Source organism: Parasteatoda tepidariorum, chromosome 3, assembly GCF_982258835.1.
Source record: "Parasteatoda tepidariorum strain Cologne lab strain chromosome 3, Ptep-v5.0, whole genome shotgun sequence".
NCBI lineage: Eukaryota > Metazoa > Arthropoda > Arachnida > Araneae > Theridiidae > Parasteatoda > Parasteatoda tepidariorum.
The window spans coordinates 42,344,661-42,371,461 of NC_141757.1; the positions used below are offsets into that span (position 1 = coordinate 42,344,661).

At 24.0% G+C, this 26,801-nt stretch overlaps 1 protein-coding gene and 2 long non-coding RNA genes across 45 annotated transcripts in view; all 3 read left to right on the forward strand.

The window, feature by feature from the left end:
- Nucleotides 1-26,801, forward strand: part of LOC122273570 (uncharacterized) — a 109,834-nt gene that overhangs the window by 26,559 nt on the left and 56,474 nt on the right. For 39 of the 42 annotated variants that reach the window (XM_087159187.1, XM_087159182.1, XM_087159188.1 and 36 more), the window contains 3 exons: nucleotides 151-186; nucleotides 643-678; nucleotides 1,135-1,170. In XM_087159187.1, coding sequence (XP_087015313.1) covers nucleotides 151-186; nucleotides 643-678; nucleotides 1,135-1,170 — 108 coding nt within the window. The remainder of the gene's footprint in view (nucleotides 1-150; nucleotides 187-642; nucleotides 679-1,134; nucleotides 1,171-26,801) is intronic. The other 3 variants (XM_087159189.1, XM_087159190.1, XM_087159192.1) reach the window with 1 other exon arrangement.
- LOC147813763 (uncharacterized) lies at nucleotides 11,189-14,064 on the forward strand. The gene is made up of 3 exons (XR_015432269.1): nucleotides 11,189-11,352; nucleotides 11,505-11,522; nucleotides 12,548-14,064. It is a non-coding gene; the product is annotated as an uncharacterized LOC147813763 (long non-coding RNA).
- Nucleotides 14,824-17,398, forward strand: LOC147813764 (uncharacterized). 2 transcript variants are annotated; one of them, XR_015432270.1, is made up of 3 exons: nucleotides 14,824-14,991; nucleotides 15,137-16,613; nucleotides 16,760-17,398. It is a non-coding gene; the product is annotated as an uncharacterized LOC147813764 (long non-coding RNA). The 2 variants fall into 2 exon arrangements; XR_015432271.1 differs by lacking the exon at nucleotides 14,824-14,991 and having other exon boundaries at nucleotides 15,006-16,466; nucleotides 16,596-16,613.

The following is a 26,801-nucleotide window of genomic DNA, read 5'->3' on the forward strand; positions in this document are numbered from 1 at the left end:
AATTTGAGGAGCAAGTCAACTTATTTTCTTAACCATCAATACAAATCGAAGAAATTTTTCAATCTGTAGAACTATTTTAATTTAAAAATTTTCTTTCCAATGATTTTAAAGCATGTTCTTCGAGTTCTCGTACAAGGTTTTGTTTTTTAGGATATTTCAACCCACCTGCAGCTGCCGCACCTCAAGGTAAAATTATCTAGAATTGTTTGATAAATAGCACTATATCTCTAATATTAGCATCTCAATATTTATAAAGAAGAAGTTCAAGATTCAAGTAGAGCGTACTGCAAATGACTTCAATTTTCCAAAATATAACCAACCTTTCAACTGCCTACTTTCGGACAAATAATTTAATTTATAGCTTCCATACGACATTATAGTTCTTTACTTAACACTACAAATATATTATAAGTATTTCAAACGTTTAATAAGGAAAATTGACTACATAGCAAGAGATAAAATTCTTATTAAAATTCGATTAAAAACTTCTGAAATTTGAGGAGCAAGTCAACTTATTTTCTTAACCATCAATACAAATCGAAGAAATTTTTCAATCTGTAGAACTATTTTAATTTAAAAATTTTCTTTCCAATGATTTTAAAGCATGTTCTTCGAGTTCTCGTACAAGGTTTTGTTTTTTAGGATATTTCAACCCACCTGCAGCTGCCGCACCTCAAGGTAAAATTATCTAGAATTGTTTGATAAATAGCACTATATCTCTAATATTAGCATCTCAATATTTATAAAGAAGAAGTTCAAGATTCAAGTAGAGCGTACTGCAAATGACTTCAATTTTCCAAAATATAACCAACCTTTCAACTGCCTACTTTCGGACAAATAATTTAATTTATAGCTTCCATACGACATTATAGTTCTTTACTTAACACTACAAATATATTATAAGTATTTCAAACGTTTAATAAGGAAAATTGACTACATAGCAAGAGATAAAATTCTTATTAAAATTCGATTAAAAACTTCTGAAATTTGAGGAGCAAGTCAACTTATTTTCTTAACCATCAATACAAATCGAAGAAATTTTTCAATCTGTAGAACTATTTTAATTTAAAAATTTTCTTTCCAATGATTTTAAAGCATGTTCTTCGAGTTCTCGTACAAGGTTTTGTTTTTTAGGATATTTCAACCCACCTGCAGCTGCCGCACCTCAAGGTAAAATTATCTAGAATTGTTTGATAAATAGCACTATATCTCTAATATTAGCATCGCAATATTTATAAAGAAGAAGTTCAAGATTCAAGTAGAGCGTACTGCAAATGACTTCAATTTGCTAAAATATAACCAACCTTTCAACTGCCTACTTTCGGACAAATAATTTAATTTGTAGCTTCCATACGACATTATAGTTCTTTACTTAACACTATAAATATATTATAAGTATTTCAAACGTTTAATAAGGAAAATTGACTATATAGCAAGAGATAAAATTCTTATTAAAATTCGATTAAAAACTTCTGAAATTTAAGGAGCAAGTCAAAAAGATGGTTAAGATATTCTTTGCGCTATTTAGTCTGAAGTGAATAAAGCATAAATGAAGTACAAAACTATACAATCTGTAGTTACAGTTCTCTAAATAAGATCCTCCCTCAATATCTAAACATCAATAATTTTTTAATGCTTAGACACTGAAGAAGGACTGATGTTAGATCCGAAAGTAAAGTGTGTTCGTTTCTAAATATTATTTGCGTTTTATTCACAATTGGCTTTGCTTCAGTTTATGAAACAAATTTACTTTATTTGTTTGACCCTTTTTTCTAAACTGTATTAATCATTGTATTTAATAATAGTCATGAATATTTTAAATAAATCTTAATTTTAATGAAACAGTTAGAATAAAAATACAGATGATGCACATTGCTAAAAATATTTTCCATTACAAAATTGAAAAAAATATTACAATATTTTATTTATGATTTAATTGACTGCTTAAGCAACAGCCTTTCTCTTCTACCCTACATTTATAGGTTTGGAACTTTTTGAAATCTGTACCATCTTATTAAAAATTCGGAACGTGCCTATTGTCTTCACATACTCCCAGATATATTAGAATTAACTTGTCATTTAGAAAATCACTATTTTAAAACTTTTTCTGCTGGTGCTGTCAAAAATTATTCGTGTACATTATTCTCACAAAAGGTATTAATTCATTACTTTCATTTTGTCTTTCTGGGACTTTTCAAAATTCTATGTATTTAAACTGTATTCTTTCCTAAAAATTGCATTTTATGAATCATGGAACTACTTCTGATTGCACATTTCCTTTCCCTTTTCTTTAGCTCTACACACTTATTGAATTTGCCATATATCTATATATGTGTGAAAGAAAAAATGGTTATGAGGTTGATTTGTTCATAATTTGGAAAAGAATTCGAGATCTGTAAAGCATAATTTAGTTTTATTTATTAATGAAAATATTTAAAACTGAACTAAAATGAATTTTTTTTTTGAGAAAATGAATTTGTTACACACGCTTGGTGCATTTGTTGCAAAACTCATATTTGACGCACAGTGTTCAAAATAAGAATCGGACAACCCTGAATAACTTTTGATCTAATGTTCGGACATTCTATCACGTAATCTTAATGATTCGAAAGGCTGACTTAAAGAATGGTAATTAATACAAGTAGACGATATTTAAATTACCAATTCAAACGCAAAAACATACTTTTTTGGATTAAATAAAACTTTCTTTTTCAACAAATTTAGATTTCGCCATTTTTGCGTAAAATTTATATAAAATAGTTTTTGTTAAAGTAAATTGTTTATTTTGAAAACTTGGATTTGAACCATGGTTTCAATTACTGCTTCCACGTAATTACCAGTTTTAATCGCATTTTTTAAATATATTAGCATAAATTTAATTTCCTCATGGAAGGGAAATACTTACCATTTAAAATACTTTTATAATTTGTGTTTACTTTTCGAAAGTACTCATTGCAAAATGCATAGATATTATTCCACTCCTTGCTTTTAAAATTACATAAATTAGTGTTAGCTTTAATGATACTTAATGTTGTGATTAAAATTTTGTTAAATAAATAAAAGGAAAATAGTTATAATTATGACTCTAGTCATTTAAAGTTGACGTTTAAAAAAACAAGTGCGAAATCGCACCTAATCCGATGCAAAAATTAAAAAACTTTTCGAATTTTTTTTTAAATAAAATTATAAATTATTTTAAGATAAATTTCGCCTCTTTTATGCAGATTTACCATATATATCCTTAAAATTAATGATAATTTGCTAGTTATCTGCCTTTAACAGGTTATTATTTTTTGAAGAATTGCTTGATTTTTGCGATGAGTAAGCTTTCAATCAAAATATTTTTGAATATTTTTTCATGGATTTTCTAGAATGTACATAGAATTAGCACCATATCATATGCACTATTTGCAGCGATTAATAAAGTATTATTTGTCTTAGAAGGAATTTTTTAATCGAAGATTTATAGGGCTGAGCCTTCTTTCACCTTCCAAAAATTTATTGTAGTGTGGGTCCTAAAATTAAAAAATACTAATATAGCTGCGTTACGCATTAGAAAATGTATCTTATAATCGCTGGGGGACAGAAAAGTTTAAATATATTACTTCACATTTGTACACTTATTATTAGTTTAAAATGCATAATGCGGAATGGGTAAAGTCGAAACAGATTTTTTTCAACCTATTTGATTTTGATGTTACAACAGCCTTAAATCATTTTAATATAATTAAAGGTAAGAATAGTTTGTATTTATTATTTTATTTTATGTAACAGAAATATTCGATAGTTTTTCAAATTTTTGTTTTTGTTTTAATATAAAATTCATGTAAAATTATAATTTATCCTATTTTAATTCAATTATTTTTTCAAAAATTAGTTTTTGAAATATTTTTCTTTATTTTATTTAAAAGCGTTTCTTACAAATAGAAAATGAATTAGTTATAAATATTTATAAGCAATCCTGTTTGGAAAAATACTTACTTTATTACAATTAATCATTAGAAAAAAATTTTATTTGAAAATTTTTTTATTGATGGATGTAATGTAATCATCTAAACGATTGTTATAAAATTTTTAGCAGAATAATAGTGGTTGTACTTAAAAATTGCATTAGAAATTCATAAGTATATATAAGAGTGTTTGCTTTAAAAAGAAAATTTTTCAATGTTATTGGTATGTTTTTATTCGGATTGTAGTTTAATGTTTGGTATAATAAGTTAATCTCTTATATTTCATCAATTTATAGGCTTATAATATCTTTTAGAAAATAATGTCACTCATTTTTTCAGGACCTTTTTTTGCTTCAAATGGTACGTGCTATGACAACTTATGTTCGATTTGCTCAACTATCATTATTTTATGTAAGAGTTTATAATGTAAATTATATTAGACAATGGGTGAGCCTCTGATAGATTGCGATAGTTATTAATAATCTGTATAAAAGTACGAAGAATAGAAGTTCAAGAATAATTTTTTCAATTTTAAAATTCACATGCATGCACTCTACATATTTTGAACCCCACATAATAAAATATTGAGAAAGAAATATGAAGCAAATTTTATTAAATTAAACTAAAAAGTTTCCATTTCTTCTTAATATCGAATTGATATGAGCATCTAACATATTTAAGGAAAAGTAAAGTTAAAATATGGAGAAATAAAATTTTTCTTACCATTAACCATAAGAAAAAACTTACAAAAAGCTTCACAGAATGAGTTTTATCTTAGAAGATTATTAAAAAGAGACTAATAAACATAATTTGATATACAGATCTAGCCAATCACTTTCATTACACAGTATACGGAGAGCAGTACAACGTTTTCTTGGAGATACAGGCAAGGCACGGATGGCTTTTTTTAATAGCATTCTTCATTGCCTAAGGAATATTATAACGAGAATATCCCTCCTCAATTTGTATTGCATGTATTAGGGCCTGTTTATTTTAACTTTATCTTAAATTTTTCTCAATTTATCTATTTTTCTGTACAGGTTTTTTTCCTAAAAATACTTCTGTTTTTATAAATTTTCGTTTAATATTTCTTATCCTTCTTCACACAAATATCTTTATTTATCTGAGAGAATATAGAACATTCTATTTCTATATTCTCTCATTTTTGCAGCTGTGGTTTTCCGCATACTGATTACTCATTTAAAAAACTTTTAACTGTTAACTAAGCACACTATCAAATAAAAATTGCACAGCTGTGTATAAAAAGTGTGCTCTAACAGTGGAGGAACTGGTTTAAACTAGTTGAATCAGGATGCATTCGCACTTGTATACATTCCTAGAGTTTCTTTTTAATGGTCAACTCATCAATTTTGTGTAACTGAGGGGACATTTAGCTTTGTCCTCTCTGTGACGTCCCCTCTTTTATATGAGAAAATTTAATTTTTTTTTCTAAAATGTAACATAGCATGATTGTACTAATGGACATTATTGTAAAAACCAAACATTAAGTTAAAAGGGTTTTTGTTTAATAAATAGAATAAATTTAAAAGAATAACTGTAACAGATGGGACAAATATATATTTGTGATAATTTTTGTCTTAAACAATGAGAAATTTTTTTATGCGGTAATCACTTCATGATTAGACCCAAGAACAATTTATTTTACAATATATATCAAACTATAGGTAAAATCGTAATATTTGTAATAACATATTATTCTTTTAATACACAGTTTTTTTGGTAGAATGAGTCATAATTCTACTAAAATAATCTCTCTGAAAATCTTCTCCATTTAAAATAAATTTTACCATAATCATGCATAACTCAAAAAAATAATTTTTAAATTCATAAATTACAACAAATTTCCTTTAAAATAATACCAAATACAAGGATATTGTTTAAACTTTAAAAATTCACAACTGGTTACAGTCGGCATGGAATTCAACTCATTTAACTATTTATATTCATTTGAAATTTTGTTTTTAAATGTTGTAAATATTTGTTATGAATTAATATTATTAATTTCAATGATGATTCTGTTCTCAGCTTTTCTTTAACCTTCTTTTTATTGATTATCTTTTGAAATGTCATTTTTAAATTATTCAACACCAAGAAAAGTAGAAAATAGCTTTTATTAATCAAATACAGATAGATTCCTCTTTAATTAATCAATATAATGTTAAGAGTATTTTGTTTAATTGCGAGCATATTCAATATAATCTCTTCTTAATTTTTGGAAAAGACTACTACTGGCTAGTATATTTTTTGCATATGAGTTTTTATGAATTTTAATGTTATATAAAATTATTTTTAATTTATTTTTATTTTTTTACAATTTATCTATTTTTTTTTGTTAAGATATTTTCTTCAAAATACTTCAGATACCATACATTTTCGATTCATATGCTTTATCTTTTTCTCACAATTATCTTTATTTATCTGAGGGAATATACAACATTCTATTTCTATATTCTCTCATTTTTGCAGCAGCGGTTTTCCCCATACTGATTATTCATTTAAAAAACTTTTAACTATAAACTAAACAAACTATCAAATAAAAATTGCACAGCTTTGAGTAAAAAGTGTGCTTTAATAGTGGAGGAACTGGTTTAAACTAGTTGAATCAGGATGCATTAACACTTGTATACATTCCTACAGTTTCTCTTTAATGGCCTACAGTTTCTTTTTAATAGAATAAACTTAAAAGAATTAGTGTAACAGATGGGGCAAATATATATTTGAGATAATTATTGTCTTAAGCAATAAGACCTTTTTTTAAGCGGTAATCACTTCATAATTAGACCTAAGAACAATTCATTTTACAATATAAATCAATCTATTTGTGAAATCGTAATATTTGTAATAACTTATTCTTCTTTAAAATAGACAGTTTTTTTGGTAGATTAAGTCATAATCATAAATCCATTCTCTTCATAAAAAATTTTACTATAATCATGCATAGCTCAGAAAAATAACTTTTAAATTCATAAATTACAACAAATTTCCTTTAAAACGATACCAAATACAAGGATATTGTTTAAACTTTAAAAAATCACTGCTATTTTCAGTCGGCCCGGAATTCAACTTCTTGACTTTATTTACCTATTTTCATTCACTTGAAATTTCATTTTTCAATGTTGTTATCATTTTTAACGAATTAAATATGATCCTAAATTTTTAATCAAAAATTTCAGAAAAGCCTACAACTCCCGGTAAGTATCAATTTTAACGATTATTTATCTACCAGCTTCCTCACTTCCTTTAACCATCTTTTACTGACATTCCTTTTAAATTTTGTTCTTCATCGTTTCAATTGATTTTTTTTAATCTTGAATATTCAATTTAAAATTTCAGAAAAGTCAACAACTCCAGGTTAGTATCAATTTTAATGATTTTTAAACACTCAGCTTCCTAACTTCCTTCAACCATCTTTTATTGATTATTCTTTTTAAATTTTGTTTTTCAATGTTTCATTTAATTTTTGTTAATTATCTTAAATTTTCAATTTAAAATTGCAGAAAAGTCAACAACTCCCATTTAGTATCAATTACAATGATTATTTATCTACCAGCTTCTTTACTTCCTTTAACCATCTTTTATTGACATTCCTTTTAAATTTTGCTTTTCAATGTTTCGATTGATTTTTTTATCATAAACAATCAATTTAAAATTTCAGAAAAGTCCACAACTCCTGGTTGGTATCAATTTTAATGATTTTTAATCACACCTTACTTCCTTTAACCATCTTTTAATGATTATTAACTTTAAATTTTGTTTTTCTATGTTTCATTTGAGTTTTGTAAACTATCTTATATTTTCAATTTAAAATTTCAGAAAAGTCTACAACTCCGGGTTAGTATCAATTTTAGCGATTATTTATCTACCAGGTTCCTTACTTCCTTTAACCATCTTTTATTGATTATTCCTTATAAATTTTGTTTTTCAATGTTTCATTTGATTTTAGCTAACTATTTTAAATTTTCAATTCAAAAATTCAGAAAAGTCCACAACTCCCGGTTAGTATCAATTTCAATAATGATTCTATTCTTAATTTCTTGACTCCCTTTAACAATTGATATTTTTTTGAAATTTTGTTCCTTTATGTTGTAATTATTTTTTATGAATTATTTACCATCCTCAAATTTCAATTTAAAATTTCAGAAAAGTCGACAACTCCTGGTTAGTATCAATTTTAATCATGATTCATCACCCAGCTTCTTTACTTCTTGCAACCATCTTTTATATATATTCTTTTGAAATTTCACTTTTCCGTATCGTAATTATTTTTAACGAATTAAATATGATCCAAAATTTTTAATCTAAAATTTCAGAAAAGTCTACAACTCCTGGTTAGTATCAATTTTAATGATTTTTAGTCTCTAAGCCTCCTTACTTTAGCCATCTTTTCCTGACATTCCTTTTAAATTTTGTTTTTCGATGCCTCAATTGATTTTTTTATTTTAAATTTTCGATTTAAAATTTCAAAAAAGTCAACAACTCCCGGTTAGTATGAATTTCAATGATGATTCTCCTCCCAACTTCTTTACTTCACTTAATTATGTTTTGTTGATTTTTTTTAAAATTTTGTTTGTCAATGTTTCAATTGATTTTTTATGAATTATTTACGATCTGAAATTATTTATCTGAAATTGGATAAAAGTCCGCAACTACTGGTTAGTATTAATTTCAAAGATGATTCGTTTTCAATCATCTTTATTTCTATCAACCATATTTTATTGACTTTTCTTAAATCTTGTTTTTCAATACTTCAAAAGATTTTTTATGAATTATTTACGATATTAAATATTCAATTTCAAATTTCAGAAAAGTCTACAACTCCTGGTAAGTATCAATTTGCATGATAAGTCATTACCTAGCTTCCTTAATTCTTTTATTCATATTTTTTGAAATTTTGCTATTCAATATTTTAGTATATTTTTCTTAATTATTTACGATCTTAAATTTTCAGAAAAGTCTACAACTCCTGGTTAGTATCAGTTTTAGCGATTGTTTAACTACCAGGTTCCTTACTTCCTTTAACCATCTCTTATTGACATTCCTTTTATATTTTGTTTTTCATCGTTTCAATTGATTTTTTTAAAATCTTAAATATTAAATTTAAAATTTCAGAAAAGTCCACAACTCCTGGTTAGTATCAATTTTAATGATTTTTAAACACTCAGCTTCCTAACTTCCTTCAACCATCTTTTTTTGATTATTCTTTTTAAATTTTGTTTTTCATTGTTTCATTTAATTTTTGTTAATTATCTTAAATTTTCAATTTAAAATTACAGAAAAATGAACAACTCCCATTTAGTATCAATTACAATGATTATTTATCTACCAGCTTCTTTACTTCCTTTAACCATCTTTTATTGACATTCCTTTTAAATTTTGCTTTTCAATGTTTCGATTGATTTTTTTATCATAAACAATCAATTTAAAATTTCAGAAAAGTCCACAACTCCTGGTTGGTATAAATTTTAATAATTTTTAATCACACCTTACTTCCTTTAACCATCTTTTAATGATTATTAACTTTAAATTTTGTTTTTCTATGTTTTATTTGAGTTTTGTAAACTATCTTATTTTCAATTTAAAATTTCAGAAAAGTCTACAACTCCGGGTTAGTATCAATTTTAGCGATTATTTATCTACCAGGTTCCTTACTTCCTTTAACCATCTTTTATTGATTATTCCTTATAAATTTTGTTTTTCAATGTTTCATTTGATTTTAGCTAACTATTTTAAATTTTCAATTCAAAAATTCAGAAAAGTCCACAACTCCCGGTTAGTATCAATTTCAATAATGATTCTATTCTTAATTTCTTGACTCCCTTTAACAATTGATATTCTTTTGAAATTTTGTTCCTTTATGTTGTAATTATTTTTTATGAATTATTTACCATCTTCAAATTTCAATTTAAAATTTCAGAAAAGTCGACAACTCCTGGTTAGTATCAATTTTAATCATGATTCATCACCCAGCTTCTTTACTTCTTGTAACCATCTTTTATATATATTCTTTTGAAATTTCACTTTTCCGTATCGTAATTATTTTTAACGAATTAAATATGATCCAAAATTTTTAATCTAAAATTTCAGAAAAGTCTACAACTCCTGGTTAGTATCAATTTTAATGATTTTTAGTCTCTAAGCCTCCTTACTTTAGCCATCTTTTCCTGACATTCCTTTTAAATTTTGTTTTTCGATGCCTCAATTGATTTTTTTATTTTAAATTTTCGATTTAAAATTTCAAAAAAGTCAACAACTCCCGGTTAGTATGAATTTCAATGATGATTCTCCTCCCAACTTCTTTACTTCACTTAATTATGTTTTGTTGATTTTTTTTAAAATTTTGTTTGTCAATGTTTCAATTGATTTTTTATGAATTATTTACGATCTGAAATTATTTATCTGAAATTGGATAAAAGTCCGCAACTACTGGTTAGTATTAATTTCAAAGATGATTCGTTTTCAATCATCTTTATTTCTATCAACCATATTTTATTGACTTTTCTTAAATCTTGTTTTTCAATACTTCAAAAGATTTTTTATGAATTATTTACGATATTAAATATTCAATTTCAAATTTCAGAAAAGTCTACAACTCCTGGTAAGTATCAATTTGCATGATAAGTCATTACCTAGCTTCCTTAATTCTTTTATTCATATTTTTTGAAATTTTGCTATTCAATATTTTAGTATATTTTTCTTAATTATTTACGATCTTAAATTTTCAGAAAAGTCTACAACTCCTGGTTAGTATCAATTTTAGCGATTGTTTAACTACTAGGTTCCTTACTTCCTTTAACCATCTCTTATTGACATTCCTTTTATATTTTGTTTTTCATCGTTTCAATTGATTTTTTTTAAATCTTAAATATTAAATTTAAAATTTCAGAAAAGTCCACAACTCCTGGTTAGTATCAATTTTAATGATTTTTAAACACTCAGCTTCCTAACTTCCTTCAACCATCTTTTTTTGATTATTCTTTTTAAATTTTGTTTTTCATTGTTTCATTTAATTTTTGTTAATTATCTTAAATTTTCAATTTAAAATTACAGAAAAATGAACAACTCCCATTTAGTATCAATTACAATGATTATTTATCTACCAGCTTCTTTACTTCCTTTAACCATCTTTTATTGACATTCCTTTTAAATTTTGCTTTTCAATGTTTCGATTGATTTTTTTATCATAAACAATCAATTTAAAATTTCAGAAAAGTCCACAACTCCTGGTTGGTATCAATTTTAATGATTTTTAATCACACCTTACTTCCTTTAACCATCTTTTAATGATTATTCCTTTTAAATTTTGTTTTTCTATGTTTCATTTGATTTTTGTTAACTGTCTTATATTTTCAATTTAAAATTTCAGGAAAGTCTACAACTCCTGGTTAGTATCAATTTTAATCATGATTCATCTTCCAGCTTCTTTACTTCTTGTAACCATCTTTTATATATATTCCTCTGAAATTTCATTTTTCAATGTTGTAATTATTTTTAACGAATTAAATATGAACCTAAATTTTTAATTTAAAATTTCAGAAAAGTCTGCAACTCCTGGTTAGTATCAATTTTAGCGATTCAAACCATAACCGATTCAAACCATATGAAACCTAATTTCAAACCATAAGATTCTTACATACAACTTTTACTCTTTTTAAGTAATAAACTTAATTGTTTTGTGTACTTGGTTTACATATGAAGAGCCTTAAAATAATGATTTAAAAAAAATGATTGACTTGTTCATAATTAAGACTTTAATTTTATATGAATAATTTTTCTTTATGAATTATTTACGATTTTGAAATTCCAATAAAAAATTTCAGAAAAGTCCACAACTCCAGATAAGCAATGATTTAAACGTTGATAATTTTTCCAGATTATTTCTTTCCTTTAAACTACTATTTCTTACACATTCCTTTAAAAGTTAATTTTTTTTTGTTTCAACTTCAAAGAAACAAAAAAATAGTTTATAAATTTTAAAAAAAAAATAGTTAAAAATAGTTTATAGCCATAAAATTGTCACGTGCAGAGATCCTCTTTCATTGTCGTTTAATAATTAACTATAAGCATTAAAATATGTTTTATATGAAGAAAACTTTATATTAATTAAAAAAGGTGACTAAATCTGATACTTTATTTCCTTTTAAATAAAATCGAGGTCTTAAAAATTATTTTTATAATAATTATATTATAATTTTCAATTTTCATTCCAAATTCCCATTCAATTCACATCTAATGTTTCAGAAAAGTCCACAACTCCTGGTTAGCATTAATTTCAATGATATTCCTTTTCTCTGCTTTTTTCTTTTCTTTAACCAACTTTTATTATATATATTTTTCAAATTCCGTTTTTTCATGTTTCATTTAATTATTTAGTGACGAACGATTTCAAAATTTCCAGCTAAAATTTCAGAAAAGTCAGCAACTTCTGTTTGGTATCCATCTCAAAAATTATTCTTTACCCAGCTTCTTTAATTTCTTTAACCAGCTTATATTTACATTCTTTGGAAATTTAATTTTTCAATGTTTTATTATTTCTTAAGAATTATATACGATCTTAACTTTTTTATCTAATTTTACAGAAAAGTCAACAACTCCTGGTTAGTATCAATGTTGATGATGAAAAATCATCCAGCCTCCTTCAACTATTTTTTACCGATATTCCTTTTAAATTTTATTTTTCAATGTTTCAATTGATTCTTGAGAAATTAACTTATTTAAAATTTCAATTTAAAATTTCAGAAAAGTCTACAAGTCCTGGTTAATATCAAAATCAATAATGATTCATTTCTTAACTTCATGACTTCCTATCACAATATTTTATTGATATTCTTTGGAAATTTCATTTTTCTTTGTTTTATTATTTTTAAAGTATTATTATACTAGCTTAAATTTTTAATCAAAAATTTTAGAAAAGTCTACAACTCCTGGTTAGTATCAATTTTAATGATTTCTAAACACTGAGCCTCCTTACTACCTTTAACCATCTTTCATTGTTTATTCTTTTTAAATTTTGTTTTTCACTGCTTCATTTGATTTTTCTTAACCATCTTAAATTTTCAATTTAAAATTTCAGAAAAGTCTACAACCCCTGGTTAGTATCAATTTTATTGATGATTTATCACCCAGGTTCCTTACCTCCCATAACAAACTTTTATTTATATTATTTTGAAATTTCCTTTTAAATGCTGTAACTATTTTTCTACTAAAAGTCTACAACTCCTGGTTAGTATTTAGTAAGCTTAACGATTATATATCTACCAACTTCCTTACTTTCTTTAACCATCTTTCATTGACATTCTTTTAAAATTTTGCCTTTCAATGTTTCAATATATTTTTTTAATCTTAAAATTTAAATTTAAAATTTCAGAAAAGTCTACAACTCCTGGTTAGTATCAAGTTTAACGATTATATATCTACCAACTTCCTTACTTCCTTTAACCATCTTTTATTGACATTCTTTTAAAATTTTGCCTTTCAATGTTTCAATATTTTTTTTTAATCGTAAATTTTAAATTTAAAATTTCAGAAAATTCTACAACTCCTGATTAGTATCAATTTTATTGATGATTCATCACCCAGGTTCTTTACCTCCCATAACCAACTTTTATTTATATTCTTTTGAAATTTCATTTTAAAATGCTGTAACTATTTTTAACGAATTAAATATGATCCTAAATTTTTTATCAAAAATTTCAGAAAAGTCTACAACTCCTGGTTAGTATCAAGTTTAACGATAATATATCTACCAACTTCCTTACTTCCTTTAACCATCTTTTATTGACATTCTTTTAAAATTTTGCCTTTCAATGTTTCAATATTTTTTTCTAATCTTAAATTTAAAATTTAAAATTTCAGAAATGTCTACAACCCCTGGTTAGTATCAATTTTATTGATGATTCATCACCCAGGTTCTTTACATCCCATAACCAACTTTTATTTATATTCTTTTGAAATTTCATTTTAAAATGCTGTATATATTTTTAACGAATTAAATATGATCCTAAATTTTTTATCTAAAATTTCAGAAAAGTCTACAACTCCTGGTTAGTATCAAGTTTAACGATTATATATCTACCAACTTCCTTGCTTCCTTTATCCATCCTTTATTGACATTCTTTTAAAATTTTGCCTTTCAATGTTTCAACATTTTTTTTTAATCTTAAATTTTATATTTCAAATTTCAGAAAAGTCTACAACACCCGGTTAGTATCAATTTTATTGATGATTCATCACCCAGGTTCTTTAACTCCCATAACCAACTTTTATTTATATTCTTCTGAAATTTCATTTTAAAATGCTGTAACTATTTTTAACGAATTAAATATGATCCTAAATTTTTTATCAAAAATTTCAGAAAAGTCTACAACTCCTGGTTAGTATCAATTTTAACGATTATATATCTACCAATTTCCTTACTTCCTTTAACCCTTTTTTATTGACATTATTTTAAAATTTTGCCTTTCAATGTTTCCATATATTATTTAAATCTTAAATATTCAATTTAAAATTTCAGAAAAGTCCACAACTCCTGGTTAGTATCAATTTCAAAGATTTTTAAACATTCAGCTTCCTTACTTCCTTTAACCATCTTTTATGTATTATTCTTTATAAATTTTGTTTTTCAATGCTTCATTTGATTTTTGTTAACTATCTTATATTTTCAATTTAAAATTTCAGAGAAGTCTACAACTCCTGGTTAGTATCAATTTCAAAGATTTTTAAACATTTAGCTTCCTTACTTCCTTTAACCATCTTTTATGTATTATTCTTTATAAATTTTGTTTTTCAATGCTTCATTTGATTTTTGTTAACTATCTTATATTTTCAATTTAAAATTTCAGAAAAGTCCACAACTCCTGGTTAGTATCAATTTCAAAGATTTTTAAACATTTAGCTTCCTTACTTCCTTTAACCATCTTTTATGTATTATTCTTTATAAATTTTGTTTTTCAATGCTTCATTTGATTTTTGTTAACTATCTTATATTTTCAATTTAAAATTTCAGAGAAGTCTACAACTCCTGGTTAGTATCAATTTCAATGATGATTCTATTCTTAACTTCTTCACTCCCTTTAATTATCAATATTCTTTTGAAATTTTGATTTTCATTGTTGTAATTATTCTTTATGAAATATTTACCATCTTAAATTTTCAATTTAAAATTTCAGAAGAGTCTACAACCCCTGGTTAGTATAAATTTTAATGATGATACATCCCCCAGCTTTTTTACTTGCTATAACCATCTTTTATTTATATTCTTATGAAATTTTATTTTTCAATGCTGTAAATATTTTTAACGAATAAAATATGATCCTAAATTTTTAATCTTAAATTTCAGAAAAGTCTACTACTCCTGATTAGTATCAGTTTTAATGATTATTTATCTACCAGCTTCCTTACTTATCTTTTATTTATATTATGTGGAAATTTAATTTTTTAATGCTGTAATTTTGTATAAGGAATTTAATATGATCCAAAATTTTTAATCTGAAATTTCAGAAAAGTCTACAACTCCCGGTTAGTATAAATTTCAACGATTATTTGTCTACCAGCTTCCTTTAACCATCTTTTATTGACATTACTTTTAAATTTTGTTTTTCAATGTTTCAATTGATTTTTTTTAATCCTAAGTATTCAGTTTAAAATTTCAGAAAAATCCACAACTCCTGGTTAGTATCAATTTTAATAATTTTTTATCACTCTGCTTCCTTACTTCCTTTAACCATCTTTTATTGATTATTCTTTTTAAATTTTGTTTTTCAATGTTTCATTTGATTTTTCCTAACTATCTTAAATTTAAAATTTAAAATTTCAGAAAAGTCTACAACTCCTGGTTAATTTCAAATTCAATAATTATTCTTTTCTTAACTTCATGACTTCTTTTTACAATAATTTATTGATATTCATTTGAAATTTCATTTATCTTTGTTTTATTATTTTTAAAGTATTATTATACGAAATTATCTTTTTAATCAAACATTTCAGAAAAGTCTACAACTCCTGGTTAGTATCAATTTTAATAATTTTTAAACACTGAGCCTCCTTACTACCTTCAGCCATCTTTTATTGATTATTCTTTATAAATTTTGTTTTTCAATGTTTCATTTGATTTTTGTTAACTATCTTAAATTTTCAATTTAAAATTTCAGAAAAATCTACAACCCCTGGTTAGTATCAATTTTAATGATGATTCGTCCCCCAGCTTTTTTACTTGCTATAACCATCTTTTATATATATTCTTTTGAAATTTTATTTTTCAATGCTGTAAATATTTTTAACGAATAAAATATGATCCTAAACTTTTAATCTTAATTTTAAGAAAAGTCTACCACTCCTGGTTAGTATCAATTTTAATGATTATTTATCTACCAGCTTCCTTATTTATCTTTTATTTATATTATGTGGAAATTTAATTTTTCAATGCTGTAATTTTGAATAAGGAATTTAATATCATCCTAAATTTTTAATCTGTAATTTCAGAAAAGTCTACAACTCCCGGTAAGTATAAATTTCAGAGATTATTTGTCTACCAGCTTCCTTACTTCCTTTTATTGAAATTCCTTTTAAATTTGTTTTTCAATGTTTCAATTAATTTTTTTATCTTAAATAATCAATTTAAAATTTCAGAAAAGTCCACAACTCCTGGTTAGTATCAATTTCAAAGATTTTTAAACATTTAGCTTCCTTACTTCCTTTAACCATCTTTTATGTATTATTCTTTATAAATTTTGTTTTTCAATGCCTCATTTGATTTTTGTTAACTATCTTATATTTTCAATTTAAAATTTCAGAGAAGTCTACAACTCCTGGTTAGTATCAATTTCAATGATGATTCTATTCTTAACTTCTTCACTCCCTTTAATTATCAATATTCTTTTGAAATTTTGATTTTCATTGTTGTAATTATTCTTTATGAAATAGTTACCATCTTAAATTTTCAATTTAAAATTTCAGAAGAGTCTACAACCCCTAGTTAGTATAAATTTTAATGATGATACATCCCCCAGCTTTTTTACTTGCTATAACCAACTTTTATTTATATTCTTATGAAATTTTATTTTTCAATGCTGTAAATATTTTTTACGAATAAAATATGATCCTAAATTTTTAATCTTAAATTTCAGAAAAGTCTACTACTCCTGGTTAGTATCAGTTTTAATGATTATTTATCTACCAGCTTCCTTACTTATCTTTTATTTATATTATGTGGAAATTTAATTTTTTAATGCTGTAATTTTGTATAAGGAATTTAATATGATCCAAAATTTTTAATCTGAAATTTCAGAAAAGTCTACAACTCCCGGTTAGTATAAATTTCAACGATTATTTGTCTACCAGCTTCCTTTAACCATCTTTTATTGACATTACTTTTAAATTTTGTTTTTCAATGTTTCAATTGATTTTTTTTAATCCTAAATATTCAGTTTAAAATTTCAGAAAAGTCCACAACTCCTGGTTAGTATCAATTTTAATAATTTTTCATCACTCTGCTTCCTTACTTCCTTTAACCATCTTTTATTGATTATTCTTTTTAAATTTTGTTTTTCAATGTTTCATTTGACTTTTCCTAACTGTCTTAAATTTTCAATTTTAAATGTCAGAAAATTCTACAACTCCTGGTTAATTTCAAATTCAATAATGATTCTTTTCTTAACTTTATGACTTCTTTTTACAATATTTTATTGATATTCATTTGAAATTTCATTTATCTTTGTTTTATTATTTTTAAAGTATTATTATACGAAATTATCTTTTCAATCAAACATTTTAGAAAAGTCTACAACTCCTGGTTAGTATCAATTTTAATAATTTTCAATCACTCTGCTTCCTTACTTCCTTTAACCATCTTTTATTGATTATTCTTTTTAAATTTTGTTTTTCAATGTTTCATTTGATTTTTCCTAACTATCTTAAATTTAAAATTTAAAATTTCAGAAAAGTCTACAACTCCTGGTTAATTTCAAATTCAATAATTATTCTTTTCTTAACTTCATGACTTCTTTTTACAATAATTTATTGATATTCATTTGAAATTTCATTTATCTTTGTTTTATTATTTTTAAAGTATGATTATACGAAATTATCTTTTTAATCAAACATTTCAGAAAAGTCTACAACTCCTGGTTAGTATCAATTTTAATAATTTTTAAACACTGAGCCTCCTTACTACCTTCAGCCATCTTTTATTGATTATTCTTTATAAATTTTGTTTTTCAATGTTTCATTTGATTTTTGTTAACTATCTTAAATTTTCAATTTAAAATTTCAGAAAAATCTACAAACCCTGGTTAGTATCAATTTTAATGATGATTCGTCCCCCAGCTTTTTTACTTGCTATAACCATCTTTTATATATATTCTTTTGAAATTTTATTTTTCAATGCTGTAAATATTTTTAACGAATAAAATATGATCCTAAACTTTTAATCTTAAATTTAAGAAAAGTCTACAACACCTGGTTAGTATCAATTTTAATGATTATTTATCTACCAGCTTCCTTATTTATCTTTTATTTATATTACGTGGAAATTTAATTTTTCAATGCTGTAATTTTGAATAAGGAATTTAATATGATCCTAAATTTTTAATCTGTAATTTCAGAAAAGTCTACAACTCCCGGTAAGTATAAATTTCAGCGATTATTTGTCTACCAGCTTCCTTACTTCCTTTTATTGAAATTCCTTTTAAATTTGTTTTTCAATGTTTCAATAAATTTTTTTTATCTTAAATAATCAATTTTAAATTTCAGAAAAGTCCACAACTCCTGGTTAGTATCAATTTTAATAATTTTTAATCACTCAGCTCCCTTACTACCATTAACCATCTTTTATTGATTATTCTTTTTAAATTTTGTTTTTCAATGCTTCATTTGATTTTTTTCAATCTCAAATATTCCATTTAAAATTTCAGAAAAGTCCACAACTCCTGGTTAATATCAATTTTAATGATTTTTATCACTCAGCGTCCTTACTTTCTTTAACCATCTTTTATTGATTATTCTTTTAAATTTTTTTTTCAATGTTTCATTTAATTTTTGTTAACTATCTTATATTTTCAATTTAAAATTTTAGAAAAGTCTACAACTCCTGGTTAGTATCAATTTCAATGTTGATTCTATTCTTAACTTCTTCACTCCCTTTAACTATCGATATTCTTTCGAAATTTTGTTTTTCAATGTTGTAATTATTTTTCAAGAATTATTTACCATCTTAAATTTTCAATTCAAAATTTCAGAAAAGTCTACAACCTCAGGTTAGTATCAATTTTAATGATGTTTCATCTCCCAGCTTTTTTTCTTCCTATAACCAACTTTTATTTATATTCTTATGAAATTTTATTTTTCAATGCTGTAAATATTTTTTACGAATAAAATATGATCCTAAATTTTTAATCTTAAATTTCAGAAAAGTCTACTACTCCTGGTTAGTATCAGTTTTAATGATTATTTATCTACCAGCTTCCTTACTTATCTTTTATTTATATTATGTGGAAATTTAATTTTTTAATGCTGTAATTTTGTATAAGGAATTTAATATGATCCAAAATTTTTAATCTGAAATTTCAGAAAAGTCTACAACTCCCGGTTAGTATAAATTTCAACGATTATTTGTCTACCAGCTTCCTTTAACCATCTTTTATTGACATTACTTTTAAATTTTGTTTTTCAATGTTTCAATTGATTTTTTTTAATCCTAAATATTCAGTTTAAAATTTCAGAAAAGTCCACAACTCCTGGTTAGTATCAATTTTAATAATTTTTTATCACTCTGCTTCCTTACTTCCTTTAACCATCTTTTATTGATTATTCTTTTTAAATTTTGTTTTTCAATGTTTCATTTGACTTTTCCTAACTGTCTTAAATTTTCAATTTTAAATGTCAGAAAATTCTACAACTCCTGGTTAATTTCAAATTCAATAATGATTCTTTTCTTAACTTTATGACTTCTTTTTACAATATTTTATTGATATTCATTTGAAATTTCATTTATCTTTGTTTTATTATTTTTAAAGTATTATTATACGAAATTATCTTTTCAATCAAACATTTTAGAAAAGTCTACAACTCCTGGTTAGTATCAATTTTAATAATTTTCAATCACTCTGCTTCCTTACTTCCTTTAACCATCTTTTATTGATTATTCTTTTTAAATTTTGTTTTTCAATGTTTCATTTGATTTTTCCTAACTATCTTAAATTTAAAATTTAAAATTTCAGAAAAGTCTACAACTCCTGGTTAATTTCAAATTCAATAATTATTCTTTTCTTAACTTCATGACTTCTTTTTACAATAATTTATTGATATTCATTTGAAATTTCATTTATCTTTGTTTTATTATTTTTAAAGTATGATTATACGAAATTATCTTTTTAATCAAACATTTCAGAAAAGTCTACAACTCCTGGTTAGTATCAATTTTAATAATTTTTAAACACTGAGCCTCCTTACTACCTTCAGCCATCTTTTATTGATTATTCTTTATAAATTTTGTTTTTCAATGTTTCATTTGATTTTTGTTAACTATCTTAAATTTTCAATTTAAAATTTCAGAAAAATCTACAAACCCTGGTTAGTATCAATTTTAATGATGATTCGTCCCCCAGCTTTTTTACTTGCTATAACCATCTTTTATATATATTCTTTTGAAATTTTATTTTTCAATGCTGTAAATATTTTTAACGAATAAAATATGATCCTAAACTTTTAATCTTAAATTTAAGAAAAGTCTACAACACCTGGTTAGTATCAATTTTAATGATTATTTATCTACCAGCTTCCTTATTTATCTTTTATTTATATTACGTGGAAATTTAATTTTTCAATGCTGTAATTTTGAATAAGGAATTTAATATGATCCTAAATTTTTAATCTGTAATTTCAGAAAAGTCTACAACTCCCGGTAAGTATAAATTTCAGCGATTATTTGTCTACCAGCTTCCTTACTTCCTTTTATTGAAATTCCTTTTAAATTTGTTTTTCAATGTTTCAATAAATTTTTTTTATCTTAAATAATCAATTTTAAATTTCAGAAAAGTCCACAACTCCTGGTTAGTATCAATTTTAATAATTTTTAATCACTCAGCTCCCTTACTACCATTAACCATCTTTTATTGATTATTCTTTTTAAATTTTGTTTTTCAATGCTTCATTTGATTTTTTTCAATCTCAAATATTCCATTTAAAATTTCAGAAAAGTCCACAACTCCTGGTTAATATCAATTTTAATGATTTTTATCACTCAGCGTCCTTACTTTCTTTAACCATCTTTTATTGATTATTCTTTTAAATTTTTTTTTCAATGTTTCATTTAATTTTTGTTAACTATCTTATATTTTCAATTTAAAATTTTAGAAAAGTCTACAACTCCTGGTTAGTATCAATTTCAATGTTGATTCTATTCTTAACTTCTTCACTCCCTTTAACTATCGATATTCTTTCGAAATTTTGTTTTTCAATGTTGTAATTATTTTTCAAGAATTATTTACCATCTTAAATTTTCAATTCAAAATTTCAGAAAAGTCTACAACCTCAGGTTAGTATCAATTTTAATGATGTTTCATCTCCCAGCTTTTTTTCTTCCTATAACCAACTTTTATTTATATTCTTATGAAATTTTATTTTTCAATGCTGTAAATATTTTTTACGAATAAAATATGATCCTAAATTTTTAATCTTAAATTTCAGAAAAGTCTACTACTCCTGGTTAGTATCAGTTTTAATGATTATTTATCTACCAGCTTCCTTACTTATCTTTTATTTATATTATGTGGAAATTTAATTTTTTAATGCTGTAATTTTGTATAAGGAATTTAATATGATCCAAAATTTTTAATCTGAAATTTCAGAAAAGTCTACAACTCCCGGTTAGTATAAATTTCAACGATTATTTGTCTACCAGCTTCCTTTAACCATCTTTTATTGACATTACTTTTAAATTTTGTTTTTCAATGTTTCAATTGATTTTTTTTAATCCTAAATATTCAGTTTAAAATTTCAGAAAAGTCCACAACTCCTGGTTAGTATCAATTTTAATAATTTTTTATCACTCTGCTTCCTTACTTCCTTTAACCATCTTTTATTGATTATTCTTTTTAAATTTTGTTTTTCAATGTTTCATTTGACTTTTCCTAACTGTCTTAAATTTTCAATTTTAAATGTCAGAAAATTCTACAACTCCTGGTTAATTTCAAATTCAATAATGATTCTTTTCTTAACTTTATGACTTCTTTTTACAATATTTTATTGATATTCATTTGAAATTTCATTTATCTTTGTTTTATTATTTTTAAAGTATTATTATACGAAATTATCTTTTCAATCAAACATTTTAGAAAAGTCTACAACTCCTGGTTAGTATCAATTTTAATAATTTTCAATCACTCTGCTTCCTTACTTCCTTTAACCATCTTTTATTGATTATTCTTTTTAAATTTTGTTTTTCAATGTTTCATTTGATTTTTCCTAACTATCTTAAATTTAAAATTTAAAATTTCAGAAAAGTCTACAACTCCTGGTTAATTTCAAATTCAATAATTATTCTTTTCTTAACTTCATGACTTCTTTTTACAATAATTTATTGATATTCATTTGAAATTTCATTTATCTTTGTTTTATTATTTTTAAAGTATGATTATACGAAATTATCTTTTTAATCAAACATTTCAGAAAAGTCTACAACTCCTGGTTAGTATCAATTTTAATAATTTTTAAACACTGAGCCTCCTTACTACCTTCAGCCATCTTTTATTGATTATTCTTTATAAATTTTGTTTTTCAATGTTTCATTTGATTTTTGTTAACTATCTTAAATTTTCAATTTAAAATTTCAGAAAAATCTACAAACCCTGGTTAGTATCAATTTTAATGATGATTCGTCCCCCAGCTTTTTTACTTGCTATAACCATCTTTTATATATATTCTTTTGAAATTTTATTTTTCAATGCTGTAAATATTTTTAACGAATAAAATATGATCCTAAACTTTTAATCTTAAATTTAAGAAAAGTCTACAACACCTGGTTAGTATCAATTTTAATGATTATTTATCTACCAGCTTCCTTATTTATCTTTTATTTATATTATGTGGAAATTTAATTTTTCAATGCTGTAATTTTGAATAAGGAATTTAATATGATCCTAAATTTTTAATCTGTAATTTCAGAAAAGTCTACAACTCCCGGTAAGTATAAATTTCAGCGATTATTTGTCTACCAGCTTCCTTACTTCCTTTTATTGAAATTCCTTTTAAATTTGTTTTTCAATGTTTCAATAAATTTTTTTTATCTTAAATAATCAATTTTAAATTTCAGAAAAGTCCACAACTCCTGGTTAGTATCAATTTTAATAATTTTTAATCACTCAGCTCCCTTACTACCATTAACCATCTATTATTGATTATTCTTTTTAAATTTTGTTTTTCAATGCTTCATTTGATTTTTTTCAATCTCAAATATTCCATTTAAAATTTCAGAAAAGTCCACAACTCCTGGTTAATATCAATTTTAATGATTTTTATCACTCAGCGTCCTTACTTTCTTTAACCATCTTTTATTGATTATTCTTTTAAATTTTTTTTTCAATGTTTCATTTAATTTTTGTTAACTATCTTATATTTTCAATTTAAAATTTTAGAAAAGTCTACAACTCCTGGTTAGTATCAATTTCAATGTTGATTCTATTCTTAACTTCTTCACTCCCTTTAACTATCGATATTCTTTCGAAATTTTGTTTTTCAATGTTGTAATTATTTTTCAAGAATTATTTACCATCTTAAATTTTCAATTCAAAATTTCAGAAAAGTCTACAACCTCAGGTTAGTATCAATTTTAATGATGTTTCATCTCCCAGCTTTTTTTCTTCCTATAACCATCTTTTATTTATATTCTTAAAAATTTCATTTTTCAATGTTGTAATCATTTTTAACGAATTAAATATGAACCTAAATTTTTAATCTAAAATTTCAGAAAAGTCTACAACTCCTGGTTATTATTAATTTTAATGATTTTTAATCACTAAGTCTCCCAACTTCCTTTAACCATCTTTTCTTGACATTCCTTTTAAATTTGTTTTCCAATGTTTCAATTGATTTTTTTTTTAATTTCAAATTTAAAATTTCAGAACAGTCATCAACTCCCGGTTAGTTATTATTTCAATGATGTTTCTACACCCAGCTTTTTTACTTCACTTAATTTTATTTTTTTGATTTTTTTTTGAAATTTTGTTTTTCAATATTTCTATTGTTTCTTATGAATTATTTACTATCTCAAATTTTCGATTTAAAATTTCAGAAAAGTCTACAACTCCTAGTTAGCATCAGTTTCCCTAATGAATATTTTTTTAACATTCTGAATTTCTTTTACCATTTTTTAATGATTTATTTTAGTATCTTTTAATAATAGAAATGTCCTTTTTCAATATTTTATTATTTTTTACGAAAAAAAAATATCTTAAATTTTTAATTTTAAATTTCAGAAAAGTCCATAACTCCTGTTTAGTACCCATTTTATGAATTAGTAATTACCTTGCTTCCTTACTTTCTTTAACCATATATTATTGATATTCTATTTAAATTTCATTTTTCTTTGCTTCAATTGTTTTTTTTTCATAATTCATTTACAATCTCAAACTTTCGATCCTACATTTTAGAAATGTCATCAAATCCTGGTTATAATTAATGTCAATGATAATTTTATACCCAGTTTCTTTACTTCTTACCACCTTTTATTTATTTTCTGAGGGATTTTCATTTTATAATATTTTAATGTTTTTCTCGAATTATATACTTTATATATTATCGTAAATAATTAATCTAAACTTGAAGAAAAGTCCACAACTCTCGGTAAATATCTGATGGTTTGATGATGATTAATAATCAAACTTGCTTACTTCTTTTAACCATTCTTTACTGATTTCCCTTTTTTAATTTTGCTTATTTAATGTTTTAATTTATTTTTAGAAATTAACTATTTTAAATTTTCAATCTAAAATTTCAGAAATGTCTACAACACCTGGTTATAATCAGTTTCAATCATGAATATTTTTTAACTTCCTGATTTTCTTTAGAAATTTTCATTTTTCAATGTTTTATTATTTTTTACGGATAAAATATGATCTGAAATTTTTAATTTAATATTTTGTATAAGTTCACAACTCCTGGTTAGTACCAATTTTATGGATTATTAATCACCCAACTTCTTCCTTCCTTTAACCATGTATTATTGTTTTTCTTTTTATGTTTTAATTGATTTTGGAGGAATTTTTGACAATTAAAATTTCAATTAAATTTCAATTAAAATTTCAAAAAAGTCTACAACTCCTGGTTAGTTTCAATATTAATGATGATTCATCACCTTGCTTCCTTATTTCCTTTTACTATATTTTATTGTTTTTCCTTTTAAATTATGTTTTTAAATGTTTCAATTAATTTTCGATGAATTATTTACCATCTTAAATTCTTAATTTTAAATTTCAGAAAAGTCGACTACTCCTGGTTAGTATCAATTTTAATAATAATTCATTGCCATGCTTCTATAATTATTTATGCCTTCTTTTATTTAAATTCCTTTGAAATTTTTTTTCAATGTTTTAATTTAAATTTTATGAATTATTTACGACCTTAAATTTTGAATTTAAAATTTCCGAAAAGTCTACAACTCCCGGTTAGAATTAATTTTAATGATGATTCATCACAAAGCTTCTTTACTTCTTTTAATCTTATTTTATTTATGCTTTTATGAAATATCATTTCTCATTATTTGAAATAATTTTTACGAATTAAATGCTATTCTAAATTTTTTATCTAAAATTTCTAACAAATACAACAACTCCTGGTTAGTGTCAATTTTAATGATGATTTATCACTTTGCTTCCTTAGTTATTTGAGCCAAATTTTATCGTTATTCCTTTAAATTATGTTTTTAAATGTTTCAATTGATTTTCGATGAATTATTTACGAACTTAAATTTTCAATTTAAGATGTCGTCAATTTAAAAAGTCGACAACTCCTGGTTAATATTAATCTTAATGATAATTTATAACCAAGCTTCTTCAATTATTTAAGCCATTTTTCATTTAAATTCCTTTGAAATTTTTCTTCAATGTTTTAATTTAATTTTTATGAATTATTTAGGATCTTAAATTTTTAAATTAAAATTTTAGAAAAGTCCACTACACCGGGATAGTATCAATTTCAAGGATTATAATCACCCAGCTTCCTTACTTCCTTTAACCATATATTTTTGTTATTCTTTCTATTTTTCAATTGATTTTCGAGTAATTTTTATCTATCTTAAATTTTTAATTAAAATTTCAGAAAAGTCTACAACTCCTGGTTAGTATCAATTTTACTGATAATTCATCACCCAGCTTGTTTACTTCTCTTAACCTTATTTATTTATATATTTTTGAAATTTCATTTTTCATTGTTTTAAATATTTTTCACGAATTAAATACTGTCATAAATTTTTTATCTATAATTTCAGAAAAGTCGACTACTCCTGGTTAGTATCAATTTTAATAATAATTCATTACCAAGCTTCTTTAATTATTTATGCCTTCTTTTATTTAAATTCCTTTGAAATTTTTTTTCAATGTTTTAATTTAAATTTTATGAATTATTTACGACCTTAAATTTTTAATTTAAAATTTCCGAAAAGTCTACAACTCCTGGTTAGTATTAATTTTAATGTTGATTCATCACAAAGCTTCTTTACTTCTTTTAACCTTATTTTATTTGTGTTTTTTTGAAATATCATTTCTCATTGTTTGAAATAATTTTTATGAATTAAATACTATTCTAAATTTTTTATCTAAAATTTCTAAAAAATACCACATCTCC